General features: G+C 35.2%; 1 protein-coding gene across 2 annotated transcripts; it reads left to right on the forward strand.

The window, feature by feature from the left end:
• Positions 1-18: 18 nt before the first annotated feature.
• LOC106177283 (histone-binding protein RBBP4) lies at positions 19-14064 on the forward strand. Of its 2 annotated transcripts, XM_013560019.2 has the most exons (16): positions 19-201; positions 7782-7829; positions 8322-8466; positions 8878-8928; positions 9151-9245; positions 9418-9591; positions 9834-9888; positions 10010-10070; positions 10522-10614; positions 10854-10921; positions 11116-11242; positions 12050-12127; positions 12300-12376; positions 12642-12699; positions 12842-12952; positions 13577-14064. In XM_013560019.2, the coding sequence occupies exons 1-16, from the start codon at positions 183-185 to the stop codon at positions 13643-13645; spliced, it is 1329 nt and encodes a 442-aa protein (XP_013415473.1). In that variant the 5' UTR covers positions 19-182; the 3' UTR covers positions 13646-14064. The 2 variants fall into 2 exon arrangements, with proteins under 2 accessions (XP_013415473.1, XP_013415474.1); XM_013560020.2 differs by lacking the exon at positions 7782-7829 and having other exon boundaries at positions 69-201.
• The last annotated feature ends 193 nt before the right edge of the window (positions 14065-14257 follow it).

Genomic DNA, 14257 nt, shown 5'->3' on the forward strand with positions numbered 1-14257 from the left:
TTACATCCTCATGGCACATGATACTGATCTACTACATACTCTGTGAAAAAATATTGATTTATTTTATACCCACAATTCTTAGTATTTGGCGCGGTTTCGTGCGCATGTCTTTGTTTCTCGTACCTCGATTGTCAACAATTTTACGATTTTTTGCATAATTAACAACTGAAACCGTAGCAAAAATGACCGACAAGGACGGGGGTAAGGATTGCATGTGCTGAAGCGAATCCATAGTTTGATTGTTAACTCTTGATTTATGAATTCATGCCATTTTTTGACCGGCATTTTCAAAAACGGAGGCGGCCATTTTAAAAGAAAACAATGAGAATAGGGGACGCATCTGTTTCATGTTCTGTATGCGGCCACCATTCATGCCATTGTGATATTATGGGCACAAAGATAGCCAGCAAACAAAGCAAGAAACACGAGGCTATCTCTGTTGAAATAGTTTTGTAAAATATACGTCTATACTGTCATGTACGGGCACCGTAGAGTAACATTTCCTTATTAACATTTCCTCTGTTACCTTAGCGTTAGGCACGCTCGGCTGTCACCTTGATTGGATAGTAAACGATTGTCGTAAAATCGCTAAATGATATTAAAACCGGGTGCATAAACTTGAAAACCACCTACAACAACCTTGGACTACCACATTAATCCAATACAATGCAAACATAAACTATAACAAGTGGTTAAAGCCTTCAAACCGAATGTCGTAAAGTCCCCATATACCTCCATAGAGACAATAAAATAGAAGAAGCTTGTGAAACAAGAAAAATCCAGTTCCAACATAATAATCGAAATAAAATACTGCCGGGCATCGGAGCGGCCTAAAACTTGGCACGCTTACCGCTAATACTGCAGGCTACATCATCCCGTCGCTCGTTTGTAAATTCCGTGCATGGCATACGCACAATCAAACCGTAAAAAACAAATTCTCGGGGTGTCGTTGGCTAGGTCCACTCAACAATCCAATTCAGGATATGACGTAACCGCAGAGGTCGCATTGTCCAATGGCATGGCTTCTTTTTCGTAATGGTAGGTTAGAGTGGACCTGGCCAACGACACCCCGAGAATTTGTTTTTTACGGTTTGATTGTGCGTATGCCATGCACGGAATTTACAAACGAGCGACGGGATGATGTAGCCTGCAGTATTAGCGGTAAGCGTGCCAAGTTTTAGGCCGCTCCGATGCCCGGCAGTATTTTATTTCGATTATTATGTTGGAACTGGATTTTTCTTGTTTCACAAGCTTCTTCTATTTTATTGTCTCTATGGAGGTATATGGGGACTTTACGACATTCGGTTTGAAGGCTTTAACCACTTGTTATAGTTTATGTTTGCATTGTATTGGATTAATGTGGTAGTCCAAGGTTGTTGTAGGTGGTTTTCAAGTTTATGCACCCGGTTTTAATATCATTTAGCAATTTTACGACAATCGTTTACTATCCAATCAAGGTGACAGCCGAGCGTGGCGTTAGGTAAGGCTTTACTGCGGACTTTGAAACTAGATAAAACTAACACCATCAGAAACTGTGTTGAGAACAAAACTTGGTTTGATGCCCTCAATCCTTGAACAGTATCTCTTTACAATCTTCCACATTTTAGTAATACATACACATGATACTGGTCATACTACGGTCATACTTAAGTACGCAAAGATGCGACAAGACGCGCAAAGACGCGACAAGACAGGTTAATTGAATAAATAAACACCAACTTAGAGTTACATATGCTTCTATATGATACCAAAAGTGCTAGAAATTGTCTTAGATAAAAATAAAATAACTATGAAGTGGTTTGTTTTGATAAAATGCTCCAATGCGGAATTTCGTCCGCCATCTTGGATTTTCGCTCCCGTCTTGTAAAGCGACATCTTTTTCTACTGAATTTAGCAGAAATTCAAGATGGCGGACGAAGTTCCGCGTCGGACAATTTGATCAAATCAAACTACTTCATAGTTAATGTATTTTTATCTAAGACAAATTCTTACAGTTTTTGTATCATAGAGAATCATATGTGACTCTAAGTTGGTGTTTATTTATTCAATTAGCCTGTTTTGTCGCGTCTTTATGCATCTTTGCGCGTCTTTGCGTACTTCAGCACGACCCGTCATACTATAATGCCCAACACAGCGCAGTACACTAGAAAAACCTCCTTGACACGGGTTTACAGGGAAAACTATCATTTGCAAGACGAAGGGTAGTGTAAAAGCAAAATATATTATAAGATATTAATATGTTTGATCCAACTTAACAAGCAGGTAAGATTTTATTTTGGGGGTGTCCACTATTTTTCCAAGAAGAGCCATTAAGGTTGAGTAGCCAACATGGTAATTAACATGTCGAGTTTTTAAGTTGGATGAACTTTGTTAACTAGTAATATATTTTCGTTTTAATATTACCCTATTATCTTGTGTTTACTTGCAACAGGACTCGTTCTCTCTATTGTATTGCAAATTTTAGTATGACTCTGAGTCTATTGTACTGTGCCTTCACTTTAGGCTGGCCGCTTTAGGGTCCAGTTGACAGTAAAGTAGAATACAGAATCTTACTAAACATGTTACTTTTGTATAATTGTGAACTGAAGCTAATGTAGTTAACTGCATAAATATGTTTATTTTTTAAGTGTCATATCTGATAAGATTTTGCTAAAATTTTAGTTATGTATTTGTTTTTATAACAAGGTCTATTTTGAGTTAAGTGGAGGGGAAAGTAGAACTTCTTTAAAGATCATATCTTGCCAGCTATTAACACATCCCTTTCATTGTCACCTTTATTGTACCACCAGCGTAGGCGCTGGCGGTACACATGGTTTTAGTCCCGACCCGTATGTTCTGCCGGCTCCTGCGGCTCCGCCGGCTCCTGCGGCTCCGCCGCCAAGTCACCGTTACCGCTTCTCCTCCTAGACGGTAAGGGCCTCCATACCCATCTCTTGGATTTAGGTCACCTATAATCTCAACTCATTCCACGTAAAATTTGGGCTTTGTCGGTATTGGGGTCTAGGTGTGGCACTCATTGCAATGCACCCTTGTCCAAAAATGGCAAAATTAAATGCTACGGTAATTCTCCAATCTATACGAACGCCGCAATAATTACGAACGATACGTTTTTTCTCTGAATCTGAATTTTTTGTCTCCGTTCTGTACGAACGATCGCTAAACTCACCTTGGGCACAATTTAAATTTTCCGAACGCAAGAAAGTGTGCCCAATTGAAACTCGCCCCATGATTCGTCAAAGCGAGTTTTCAGACCACCGTTCCAAACAAAGGAACTGCCACTTGACAGGAGAGATTGTTATCATGTATTTGTGCTGTATTTGAATGAGACGATAGAAGGACTCTGCAGGCCAGTTTTAAAACCCTATTGTTATTTAGAAATTATTGAAAGCATCAGTACACATAAATTACTTACTGTTTATTATCATTTCTTACCTTCTGCCGGCCGACTGGATCATCAACATCCACCATCGGTGTTTCACCGATAACTGGTTTCCAGTAAAATCTACGCACAACAGAAGAGTATGAGAAATCCATAGTCAATGATCGAGTTTTTCTTTGTTTTTGGTAGTCATTAGGAAATTAAATTTTTTAAGAGGAGTTCTGTCTTGTATTGTATTTATTTTTCTAATTTGAGTTGTGATAAAGTTCATGCTTTTTTTTTTGTTTGTTTGTTTTTCCTTGTTAAAGACCTTGTATCATGAACAACTATTAGGTAAACCTTACTGATATTGGTGATTGTGAAAAATAAAGGTGCCGTATGACTTTATACAAATTTGCCTGCAGTTTTCTGTATTTTTTCTAATTAAGTTTACATTGATTGCGTGCAAATTAATATGCTGTAAAAGACTTTCATAAATAGACGTGAATCGAGCTGATGTTATTTTTTATATCAAGTATAATCTCTATTAACGTCAGTGATATCTACTGTGAGGAGTTTCAAGTATTTTGTTTTGGCGGAAGAAATTTATGTAGGCCTAATGGGGGGGGTGACATTATTAATATTGCAAATTTTCTATATGTGAAATCATATTAAAAGTAAACACGCATTAAATAAAATATGCAACTGGATACGCAAATATTCTTGTCTGTTTTTGACAGAAGTTGGGAAAAACGATGTTGTCCTGTCTTGGTAAAACATAACAGGGAAAAACGATGTTGTCTTGTCTTGGGAGAAATGTACCTCTTTAGTATGAAGAAATTGTTTCTTAACTTGAATTCCCGACTTTTGTTTAGTTTGTTTTAATTCATTGCAATATAGCAAGAATAATTTGTTTGTGCTAAAAGCTGATCACAGTGATTTAATCTGAAAGTAATGCTTACACTTAGCAATGTAGGTAAGTGGAGATAACTTCCGGTACAGCCGTATTCCATTCGTTTTTCAATGGATACGAACGCGTGGCAATTTTTTAGCAGACTGAATTTCAAGCCTTACGAACAAAATGATTATCTTCCAAAAATAATTAATTTAAATCGTTCGTATAGATTGGAGAATTACCGTAATTATCTCCCCTACGGAAGGAATTATGGGAAAAATTTCTACAGACAGCTTTCCAAAAGTCATATGTGTAGATTTCAAATATGCCCTTGGATTTGACCTTTGACCTTTATTTCAAGGTCAAACGGGCCAAAATTTTCAAAAAAACAAAATTTTTGCCGAAAAAAAAATTATTTGCGGTCTTATTCAGACACCACACAGACTTAACTAATAATATTAATGGAAAGTGTTACCCTTCGGGTCATCTTTCATCTCCATGAATTTGGGGTCAGTCGGTGCATTTTCACGGGAGTAGCGGCCATAAGATATCGAAACTGAAAACTGTCTCTAATTCGGGAACCGTTAATGCTAGACACCCATTCTTTTTTGCATTTTGTAGAGCATGTAAAGCCCAACACTGGAGGTGGTCTCCGTTTTTTTGTATTCCATACGGTTTTCGAGTTACGCTGTATCAAAAAGTACATATTGGTGGTGAAAGCAAAATGTGCAGTACGGTAATGGATAATAAATTTTGAACTCCAGAAAAATAAAACATAAGGCTTGGCAAAGCAGACAACTTGTGGTCAAAAATGACATTATTTCATCAAATTTGAACATCTGGAACTTCAGAGCACCTCCCATTTCAAGAATTTTGACCAAAATGACCTTTTCTTTATTTTAATTAATTTTTTCTGTAGGAAATTTATGGCACATTATGGTAACTCCAAAATTATAACATTTAGTCCCTTATATCTCCAAAACTGGCAGAGATAGGTCCATAGTTACTATTGAAGTTGAATAGGAAGTCATATACTGGCAATCTAAATGTGACCTTAAAATTGACCTTTGACCTACTTTTCACCATGAACTGAACTTTGCAAATTTTGATTCCCTTTTATCTCCAAAACTGGCAGAGATAGGTCCATAGTTACTATTGAAGTTGAATAGGAAGTCATATACTGGCAATCTAAATGTGACCTTAAAATTTACCTTTGACCTACTTTTCACCAAGAACTGAACTTTGCAAATTTTGCTTCCCTTTTATCTCCAAAGTTACGCTGTATCAAAAAGTACATGTTGGTGGTGAAAGCAAAATGGGCAGTACGGTAATGGATAATAAATTTTGAACTCCGGGAAAATAAAACATAAGGCTTGGCAAAGCAGACAACTTGTGGTCAAAAATGACATTATTTCATCAAATTTGAACATCTGGTACTTCAGAGCACCTCCCATTTCAAGAATTTTGACCAAAATGACCTTTTCTTTATTTTAATTAATTTTTTCTGTAGGAAATTTATGGCACTTTATGGTAACTCCAAAATTATACCATTTAGTCCCTTATATCTCCAAAACTGGCAGAGATGGGTCCATACTTACTATTGAAGTTGAATAGGAAGTCATATACTGGCAATCTAAATGTGACCTTAAAATTGACCTTTAACCTACTTTTCACCATGAACTGAACTTTGCAAATTTTGCTTCCCTTTTATCTCCAAAACTGGCAGAGATAGGTCCATAGTCTCTATTGAACTTGAATAAGAAGTCATATACTGGCAATCTACATGTGACCTTAAAATTGACCTTTGACCTACTTTTTACCATGAACTGAACTTTGCAAATTTTGCTTCCCTTTTATCTCCAAAACTGGCAGAGATAGGTCCATAGTCTCTATTGAACTTGAATAGATAGTCATATACTGGCAATCTACATGTGACCTTAAAATTGACCTTTGACCTACTTTTCACCATGAACTGAACTTTGCAAATTTTGCTTCCCTTTTATCTCCAAACCTGGCAGAGATAGGTCCATAGTCTCTATTGAACTTGAATAGGAAGTCATATACTGGCAATCTACATGTGACCTTAAAATTGACCTTTGACCTACTTTTCACCATGAACTGAACTTTGCAAATTTTGCTTCCCTTTTATCTCCAAAACTGGCAGAGATAGGTCCATAGTCTCTATTGAAGTTGAATAGGAAGTCATATACTGGCAATCTACATGTGACCTTAAAATTGACCTTTGACCTACTTTTCACCATGAACTGAACTTTGCAAATTTTGATTCCCTTTTATCTCCAAAACTGGCAGAGATAGGTCCATAGTCTCTATTGAACTTGAATAGGAAGTCATATACTGGCAATCTACATGTGACCTTAAAATTGACCTTTGATCTACTTTTCACCATGAACTGAACTTTGCAAATTTTGCTTCCCTTTTATCTCCAAAACTGGCAGAGATAGGTCCATAGTTTCTATTGAACTTGAATAGGAAGTCATATACTGGCAATCTACATGTGACCTTAAAATTGACCTTTGACCTACTTTTCACCATGAACTGAACTCTGCTAATTTCTTTTTCTTTTAACTCCAAACCTGGCAGAGATAGGCCCATAGTTACTATTGAAGTTGAATAGGAAGTCATATACTGGCAATTTACTGTGACCTTGGAATTGACCTTTGACCTACCTTACGATGAACTTTGATTGTACCATTTTTAGTTATATATATATTTTTTGCATATTTTGAAAATTCTTGTTGATTGCATTTTTACAGCTTGTCAAGCACAAGACTGGTGGCTGTGTTCCTTATTTTGTATATGTGGGGGTCTATACGAATGCGCTTGCTCCAGCTGGTGGTACAATATTCGGAGGCGGTATCGCCTCTCTGATCCTCTAGTTTTTTTTTTGTGTAGCCTAACCATAATACACTTCAAGTAACTATTAGAATAACAAATCTAACACCATGAATTCAACTAACATTTTCAACTTAAAAAGTAACTGAACATTTTGTCTGATTCTTTATCATTTAATCAGTGTCGGTGGTCTTTGTAGTAGTGAAAGATGATAAAATATCTTGAAAAATATATGCTATGCAAGGTATTAGCTCTTGATTTTTTTATTAGCTCAGTAATTTTGAATGAATTGCTAACTGTTAGTTTAATTGTTTGAAGATTGCAAATTTCAAGTCTTTCATATATTTTAAAGCCCTCTAGTTGATATTGTGTAACACCTATAAACAAAACAATAATGAACAACTTGCACATTGGAAGTGGTACTATCAAAAAAACTTCATATCCTTTTTAATTGTTTATTTGCATATTTTATTTGCTAACATAATTTTTATTGTTAATTGATTAATAATGGATAATATACTTATAAATAATTGATAACTGGGCAAAGGGAATATGAATTTTGCTCATATGTACATGCTAATCACTTGTTTTAAGCTTGGAACTTGTTACCAGAATACATCTATTGTTTTTTGATTCCTTGTTGATTTCCCTCTCCTTGCATTTCATGCCCAACAGATGGCGGAAGGAAGCAGGCAAATCCCACATCTGGATACGTTGATCAAAGTTTGTGATTTTGCATTTTGCAACCCTATCAAGTCCAGCTGCATTTTGCTCTAAGCTTTTGCTACAAAAGAAGAGAAAAAAAATAATGACCATTGACCTGCTTGAAGCTTTGTGTCCTTGATCAGATATCAAAATCAAAAAAGAATGGATGCTTATTCTTAGCAGCCAGTGTTGGTTTTATTTAATTTTTTCACCATCTTTTTCATTCCTTACAATTCTGCAAGAGATGAAATGCTGCAAAATGCAGCTAACTTGGAGTATGTTAGAAATTAACCTCAGTTTGGTTTTATTCCTTTTGTATATTATTTTATTAATAACATTCAATTTTGTTTTCTGACATTTGGTATGTTCATACCTAATGGAATATTATTTATTTGAGATATTTTCATTTTTTTAACAATTGTTTCATATATAACATAAAAAGACAATTTTGCTTATTGGCATACAGTTAAGTAGTACATTCATATTATACTTTGTGCTTTGGATTTTCAGGCTTTGATGATGCTGTGGAAGAAAGGGTTATAAATGAAGAGTACAAGATCTGGAAAAAGAACACTCCTTTCTTGTATGACTTGGTTATGACCCATGCATTGGAATGGCCTAGTCTCACAGCACAGTGGCTGCCTGATGTCACCAGGTAAATAAAAGAACATGTGTTGCATCATAACTGTGGCAACATTCACAATCAAAGTTGATCCGTGGACTACCAGATATGGCCAACCCACTTGAAAACTTACTGCGTAATCCCTGTGGGGAATCTGCTCAGTGTTTATTTGGGTAGTATGTGGCAAGCTTTCAAATTGGTCGGCCATATTTGATCCGTTAGTCCTCAGATCAACTTTTTTCGAATTCTTAGTCTTCAGTGACCTTGAGAAGAGTATGTGTTGAATAAATGCTGTCTTATCAAGGAAAGATTGAATAATCATGATGATTTCATTTGTATATGAGAAGAGAGCTCAAAATTGACTATGTCAGAAAATGTAGTGAATTGTAACGACCATACCAAAATATTGCAGGAATGATTTGACACTTTTTGTCCTGATTTCAGACCAGAAGGCAAAGATTACTCTATACACAGACTCATCCTTGGGACCCACACGTGAGTATTCTCTAAATAATTGATATGTGGTATACCAGATTAAATACAAAAAGGAAAATTGATGAGAGATTCATCTTCGTAGTTTTAGATTACAAATCGTCCAGCCAGTTGACCAGATGGAAATTACATAGCATATTGTGCATTGTTTTCAATTTTGCAACTTGTGTTCATTTGATGTTTCTTTAATGTCAGACATGTATTTATGTACTTTTTTATGTTCAGGTCAGATGAACAGAATCATTTACTGATAGCAAGTGTCCAACTTCCCAATGATAATGCCCAGTTTGACGCCTCACACTATGACAGTGAGAAAGGAGGTAGGTAAAGCATTATCTGACATCTTTAAGAGTCAAAAGATGAATGCTGAAGATTTATTAAAGATAAATGTGCAAAATGTGTATGATGTGGTAGAATATGTTACAACAATTTATCGGCATGTAGCTGAATACAGCACTTTCTAAAAAAATATTACAAATTTATTAATTTCAGAATTTGGTGGCTTTGGATCAGTGAGTGGGAAAATAGAAATAGAAATCAAAATCAATCATGAAGGTGAAGTGAATCGGGCTCGTTACATGCCCCAGAACCCATGTGTTATTGCCACCAAGACACCATCAAGTGATGTGCTGGTGTTTGACTACACAAAACATCCTTCAAAACCAGGTATTGTGTTTGTTTGTTTATACCATGTGTCCCTCTCATGCAAAATATCATTGCTTATTTTCAGTGGGGTCTGAACATTATAAGGCACTGTGCTAGTTGCATTGATATTTATTCTGGATTAAGTCATAGATACTAATAATATACTTAATGCAATGTTATACTGAAATACGCAAGAGCAACCACATTTTGCTGCCATCTGTTGTGTTTGTTTGGTCCCAACATCTATATTTTTATCTTTGAAGATCCTAGTGGAGAATGCCAGCCAGAATTGAGACTGAAGGGCCATCAGAAAGAGGGGTAAGTGACTTACAATGTTTTCATGTACAACATATTCATTGTCTTGTTATATGATAGATGCATTGTACATCTTTGAACTGTCTTATTATCAAGTTTTATCAGAAAGTTATTTATCTTTCAGTTATGGTCTCTCTTGGAACCCAAACTTAAATGGGAATTTACTCAGTGCATCTGATGACCATGTAAGTATGTTTATTGGTTGCTATACTGTCAAGGTTTTCCCCCATCTGGAGAGCTGTCTAGCCATCATTGGGAAAGCCACTGTAATCAAACGATGGCTGGACAGCTTACAGAATTTTTGGAAAATGACTTGTTTGGTTTGGATTCTCTGTCTGTAAATCTGTGACATAGTTAAATTCATATTTTAGACTCCCTGTACCCCAGATCCTGTGGAAACCCCTGTATATAATTAAACAGTTTAATGTATAGTAGATAAATAAAACTGCCTCAATTCATGACAACTTCATACTGAATTTTAGTTGTTGGTAGAGTACTATTTAAGCATTTTGTGATTCAAAAGGCATAGTGAAAGCAATTTGAATGTTTTGATGTTTTGTTTTTGTGAATATTACACTTAAGTTTTAACGTGGAATTCTGAAAACAATTATGTTACCATGTCCTCTTTTTCACTAGACAATTTGCCTGTGGGATATCAATGCCAATCCCAAAGAAGGACGTGTGATAGATGCACAGACTATTTTTACAGGACACACATCAGTCGTAGAGGTACATGTGACTTCTGTGTTTTGCTTAGTAAAAAGAAAAAATGGCACATTAAGCTGCAAAACAGAAATGATACATGCTATTTCTGTTTTTGATAGTCAATAGAATTTGATGATTTTCTCATTATTATTTTTTGATTGTTTAATGTTTCTTTTCTTGCAAGTTTTAGCTTTGTTATCTGCAGAAAATGGGTTTGATTTTTCTACAGCATTTTCTTAAATTGTTTTGATTTTATTCTACAGGATGTGTCCTGGCATCTTCTTCATGAAAGCTTGTTTGGTTCAGTGGCTGACGATCAGAAGTTAATGATGTAAGTGATATCAAAAAGGTTCATTCTTTAGTTTTATGGACCATCTGTTAGGGTTATAGTGAAGGGGTAAACGTTGAGCTTGCTTTCAATTCAGAATCTTGATTTAAGATACACTCATTTTCAGTAGTCTGTATGGTAGCATAGTAATTGCATATATTCATCTTTCAGTACATGTAATTCTTGTCATGTTTCAGTTGGGACACAAGGTCAAATAACACGAGTAAGCCCAGTCACACGGTGGATGCCCACACAGCAGAAGTGAACTGTTTGTCTTTTAATCCATACAGCGAATTCATCCTGGCCACTGGATCTGCAGATAAAGTAAGTTTATCCAGTTAAGAATTTCTTCAGGGTCCAGCTTTACAAAAGAACTTTGCTGCATAAATTTGTCTTAACTTTTAGACTCAAGATTTGATCTCCTTCAGTTAAATACCATATCACGCATAGTAGTTCTTTTAGATAAGAAGTAAATATTGGTCTGCAACATTCTTTTGAAATGTTTAATTGACTTGCTGGTGAATCGGCTTTGGTCAAGAGTGGACTGAAATTTTGATTTAAAGGATGTATTTGGCATATTGACTTAATTTGAGTTGTATAAGAAACCAGTAGAAATCCTTTATATGCATTACTGGGAATCCATGTTCCACCGACGCTAGGTTCAAATATGCCTTAAGATTTAAACCAGTATTTGGGTTTAAGTTCTTTTGTGACACAAAGCCCCAACTGTGTAAACTGCTTGCCGTGGTATTTTATTCAAGAAAATGTGGTTATAACTGAGCTATAGGCAAGTCTAATATATTGAAGGTGACTAAGCAGACATTGAAATACTTATATACAGTAACTTCATTTGGGCTGTTGATTAAATAAAGTATCAAATAGAATGTGTTTATAGTTTTACAATTGTTCAGGTAAATAATGATTAAATAATGATTAATGGGGATCATTGAAATATTTACATGGAAAGTATCAAAATAAATAAGTTTAATTTTTTTGGTAACATTTTGTATATTTAATAGAAACTCAAACTGGAGTTTATAGTTTTACATTTGTTTACATAAATTATGATAATTTTGGGGGAAGTTTTTTTATTGAATGATGCATTCTATTGTTTTGATATCAATATTTCAGACTGTTGCATTATGGGATCTGAGGAATTTAAAACTGAAACTACATTCCTTTGAATCGCATAAAGATGAAATTTTCCAGGTAGGTTTTATTGCTCTTGTTATGTTTTGTTTCTTTTAAGATCATTTATTTAATAAATATCCTTGATAGCCTTCATTCTTGTGGCATCTATTTGATGTACCTTTTGATGGATAAGAAACAAAAGTGGTTTAGAAAGGATAACTTAGTACATTTATAATCTTTTTGTGATCAGGTCCAGTGGTCTCCACACAATGAAACTATACTGGCCTCCAGTGGCACAGACAGAAGACTGCATGTATGGGATCTCAGGTAGGAGTGATATGTAGTACTGGCAGATTTATTTATTTATTTTCTATATAGCCTTGATAAATTTGGGATTGCACCCAATATGAGTCCATTGGAATTTTTATAATATATTGAAGGTGAAAAAATAATAAAATGTATATGATGCTAGAAGTATATAACTTTCAGGTGAGCAGTTATGTCAAAACCTTGATGCTGATCACTGTGTTTATAGTTTCATCATTGGGTGTTTATAAAGGAATATATTGTTACATTAATTATTTTAAAATAGTAAAATTGGTGAAGACCAGTCTGCAGAGGATGCTGAAGATGGCCCACCTGAACTTCTGGTAAGTTTTTATTTTTTTACTGTAAGTGTGCTTTAATAAAATCTTATCACTTTAGCCATGGCTTATAACAAAAATATTTATTTATTTATTTATTTATTTATTTAGATCTGTCATCAATTACTTTATTTTAATTTTTCTTCAGTTCATTCATGGTGGTCATACTGCCAAAATATCAGACTTCTCATGGAATCCCAATGAGCCATGGGTGATCTGCTCTGTGTCTGAGGACAACATCATGCAAGTGTGGCAGATGGTGAGTACATCAATGTTCAAATACTTCCTGTCTGTGAATATAACCTTTATAGCCCACTGGTCCCTCAGACTGTTATGCCTCAGTTAGCCACTAGTCCAAATCCAAATTAACTAGTCCAGGAATGAGGTCATCAGATAGTAGGAAATTGAATTGAAATGATGATTGAATTTTCAATAGTTCATTGAACGAGTATCTATGAAGATTATTTATTTTTGCTATCCCAACACCTTTTGTAATAGTCACTTAGAACTGTTGACTTAAGACACATTGTGCTCAGATATATGGAGAATGTGTGACTTCGATCTGCTGGGTTTTCAGTAGTGTATGTAATAGCAAGTTGAATAACATTCATAATCTTTTTGATGATCATCATCAGAGATATTATCACCAAATTCCCAACTGTATTCCCAGAGGATTATCCCTGTGGATAATATCGAGAATGAATTAACAATGGTAATACATTCTAGATGATATCAAAAGTTTACCCATAAAATTATATGGCATTAATGGGTTAAATCACATCAGATTTTACACTTAATCCCACTTGTTTATAAGGATTCATTTTCAATGGTGCCATATGTATGACGTTGAGATAATAAATGAACCTGTTTATTTTCATTTCAGGCTGAAAATATCTACAATGATGAGGAACCAGACACCCCTGCAACAGAACTTGAGTCTACAGCATCATAATGAAGTGAAAATTTTACTGCTGCTGATGTCAGACATTTAAAATTGATTTGATATGTAAAAACAGGAAGATTGGTCAATTTTTGAACAGTGTTGGATGAATTTTTTTCCTGGAAAACGTGGACTTTTTATCTTGAGTATGCAAGCTTACAAAATACATTAGGACTAGATGTAATAGTACTATTTGATCGTCCTTGAAGCTGATACTGCACAACTTATAAGATATGGTAAAATGGATTGGATCTGTACATAGTAAAGCTTTAGTGAATAGAGTGAATGATCTGCGATTGTATGGATTTTTCTACCATGAAAAATAAAGATGGGGAAGTGTTATTGATAACTACGCTTCACTTAATTAAGTGAAAGAACCTTCTGCGAATGTATGAATTTTCCTACCATGTAAAATAAAGATGGAGAACCAGTTTTGGAGTATTATGTTTAACTTGATTGAATGTCGTCCTGTTTTTTGGGAAAGAGTCGCCAAGCGGACCAGGTATTTCTCATTGTGAGGAATGCGCTACGGTTCAGTTCAGTGCATGTTATTGAGAATGGTTGCCTCCGACCCCGCAAGTAGTGGCTCAACTGTGTGTATTGTGTTAATGTTGTCATAATAGC

Source organism: Lingula anatina, chromosome 1 (assembly GCF_051362555.1).
Source record: "Lingula anatina isolate TDL-2025a chromosome 1, LinAna3.0, whole genome shotgun sequence".
Lineage (NCBI taxonomy): Eukaryota > Metazoa > Brachiopoda > Lingulata > Lingulida > Lingulidae > Lingula > Lingula anatina.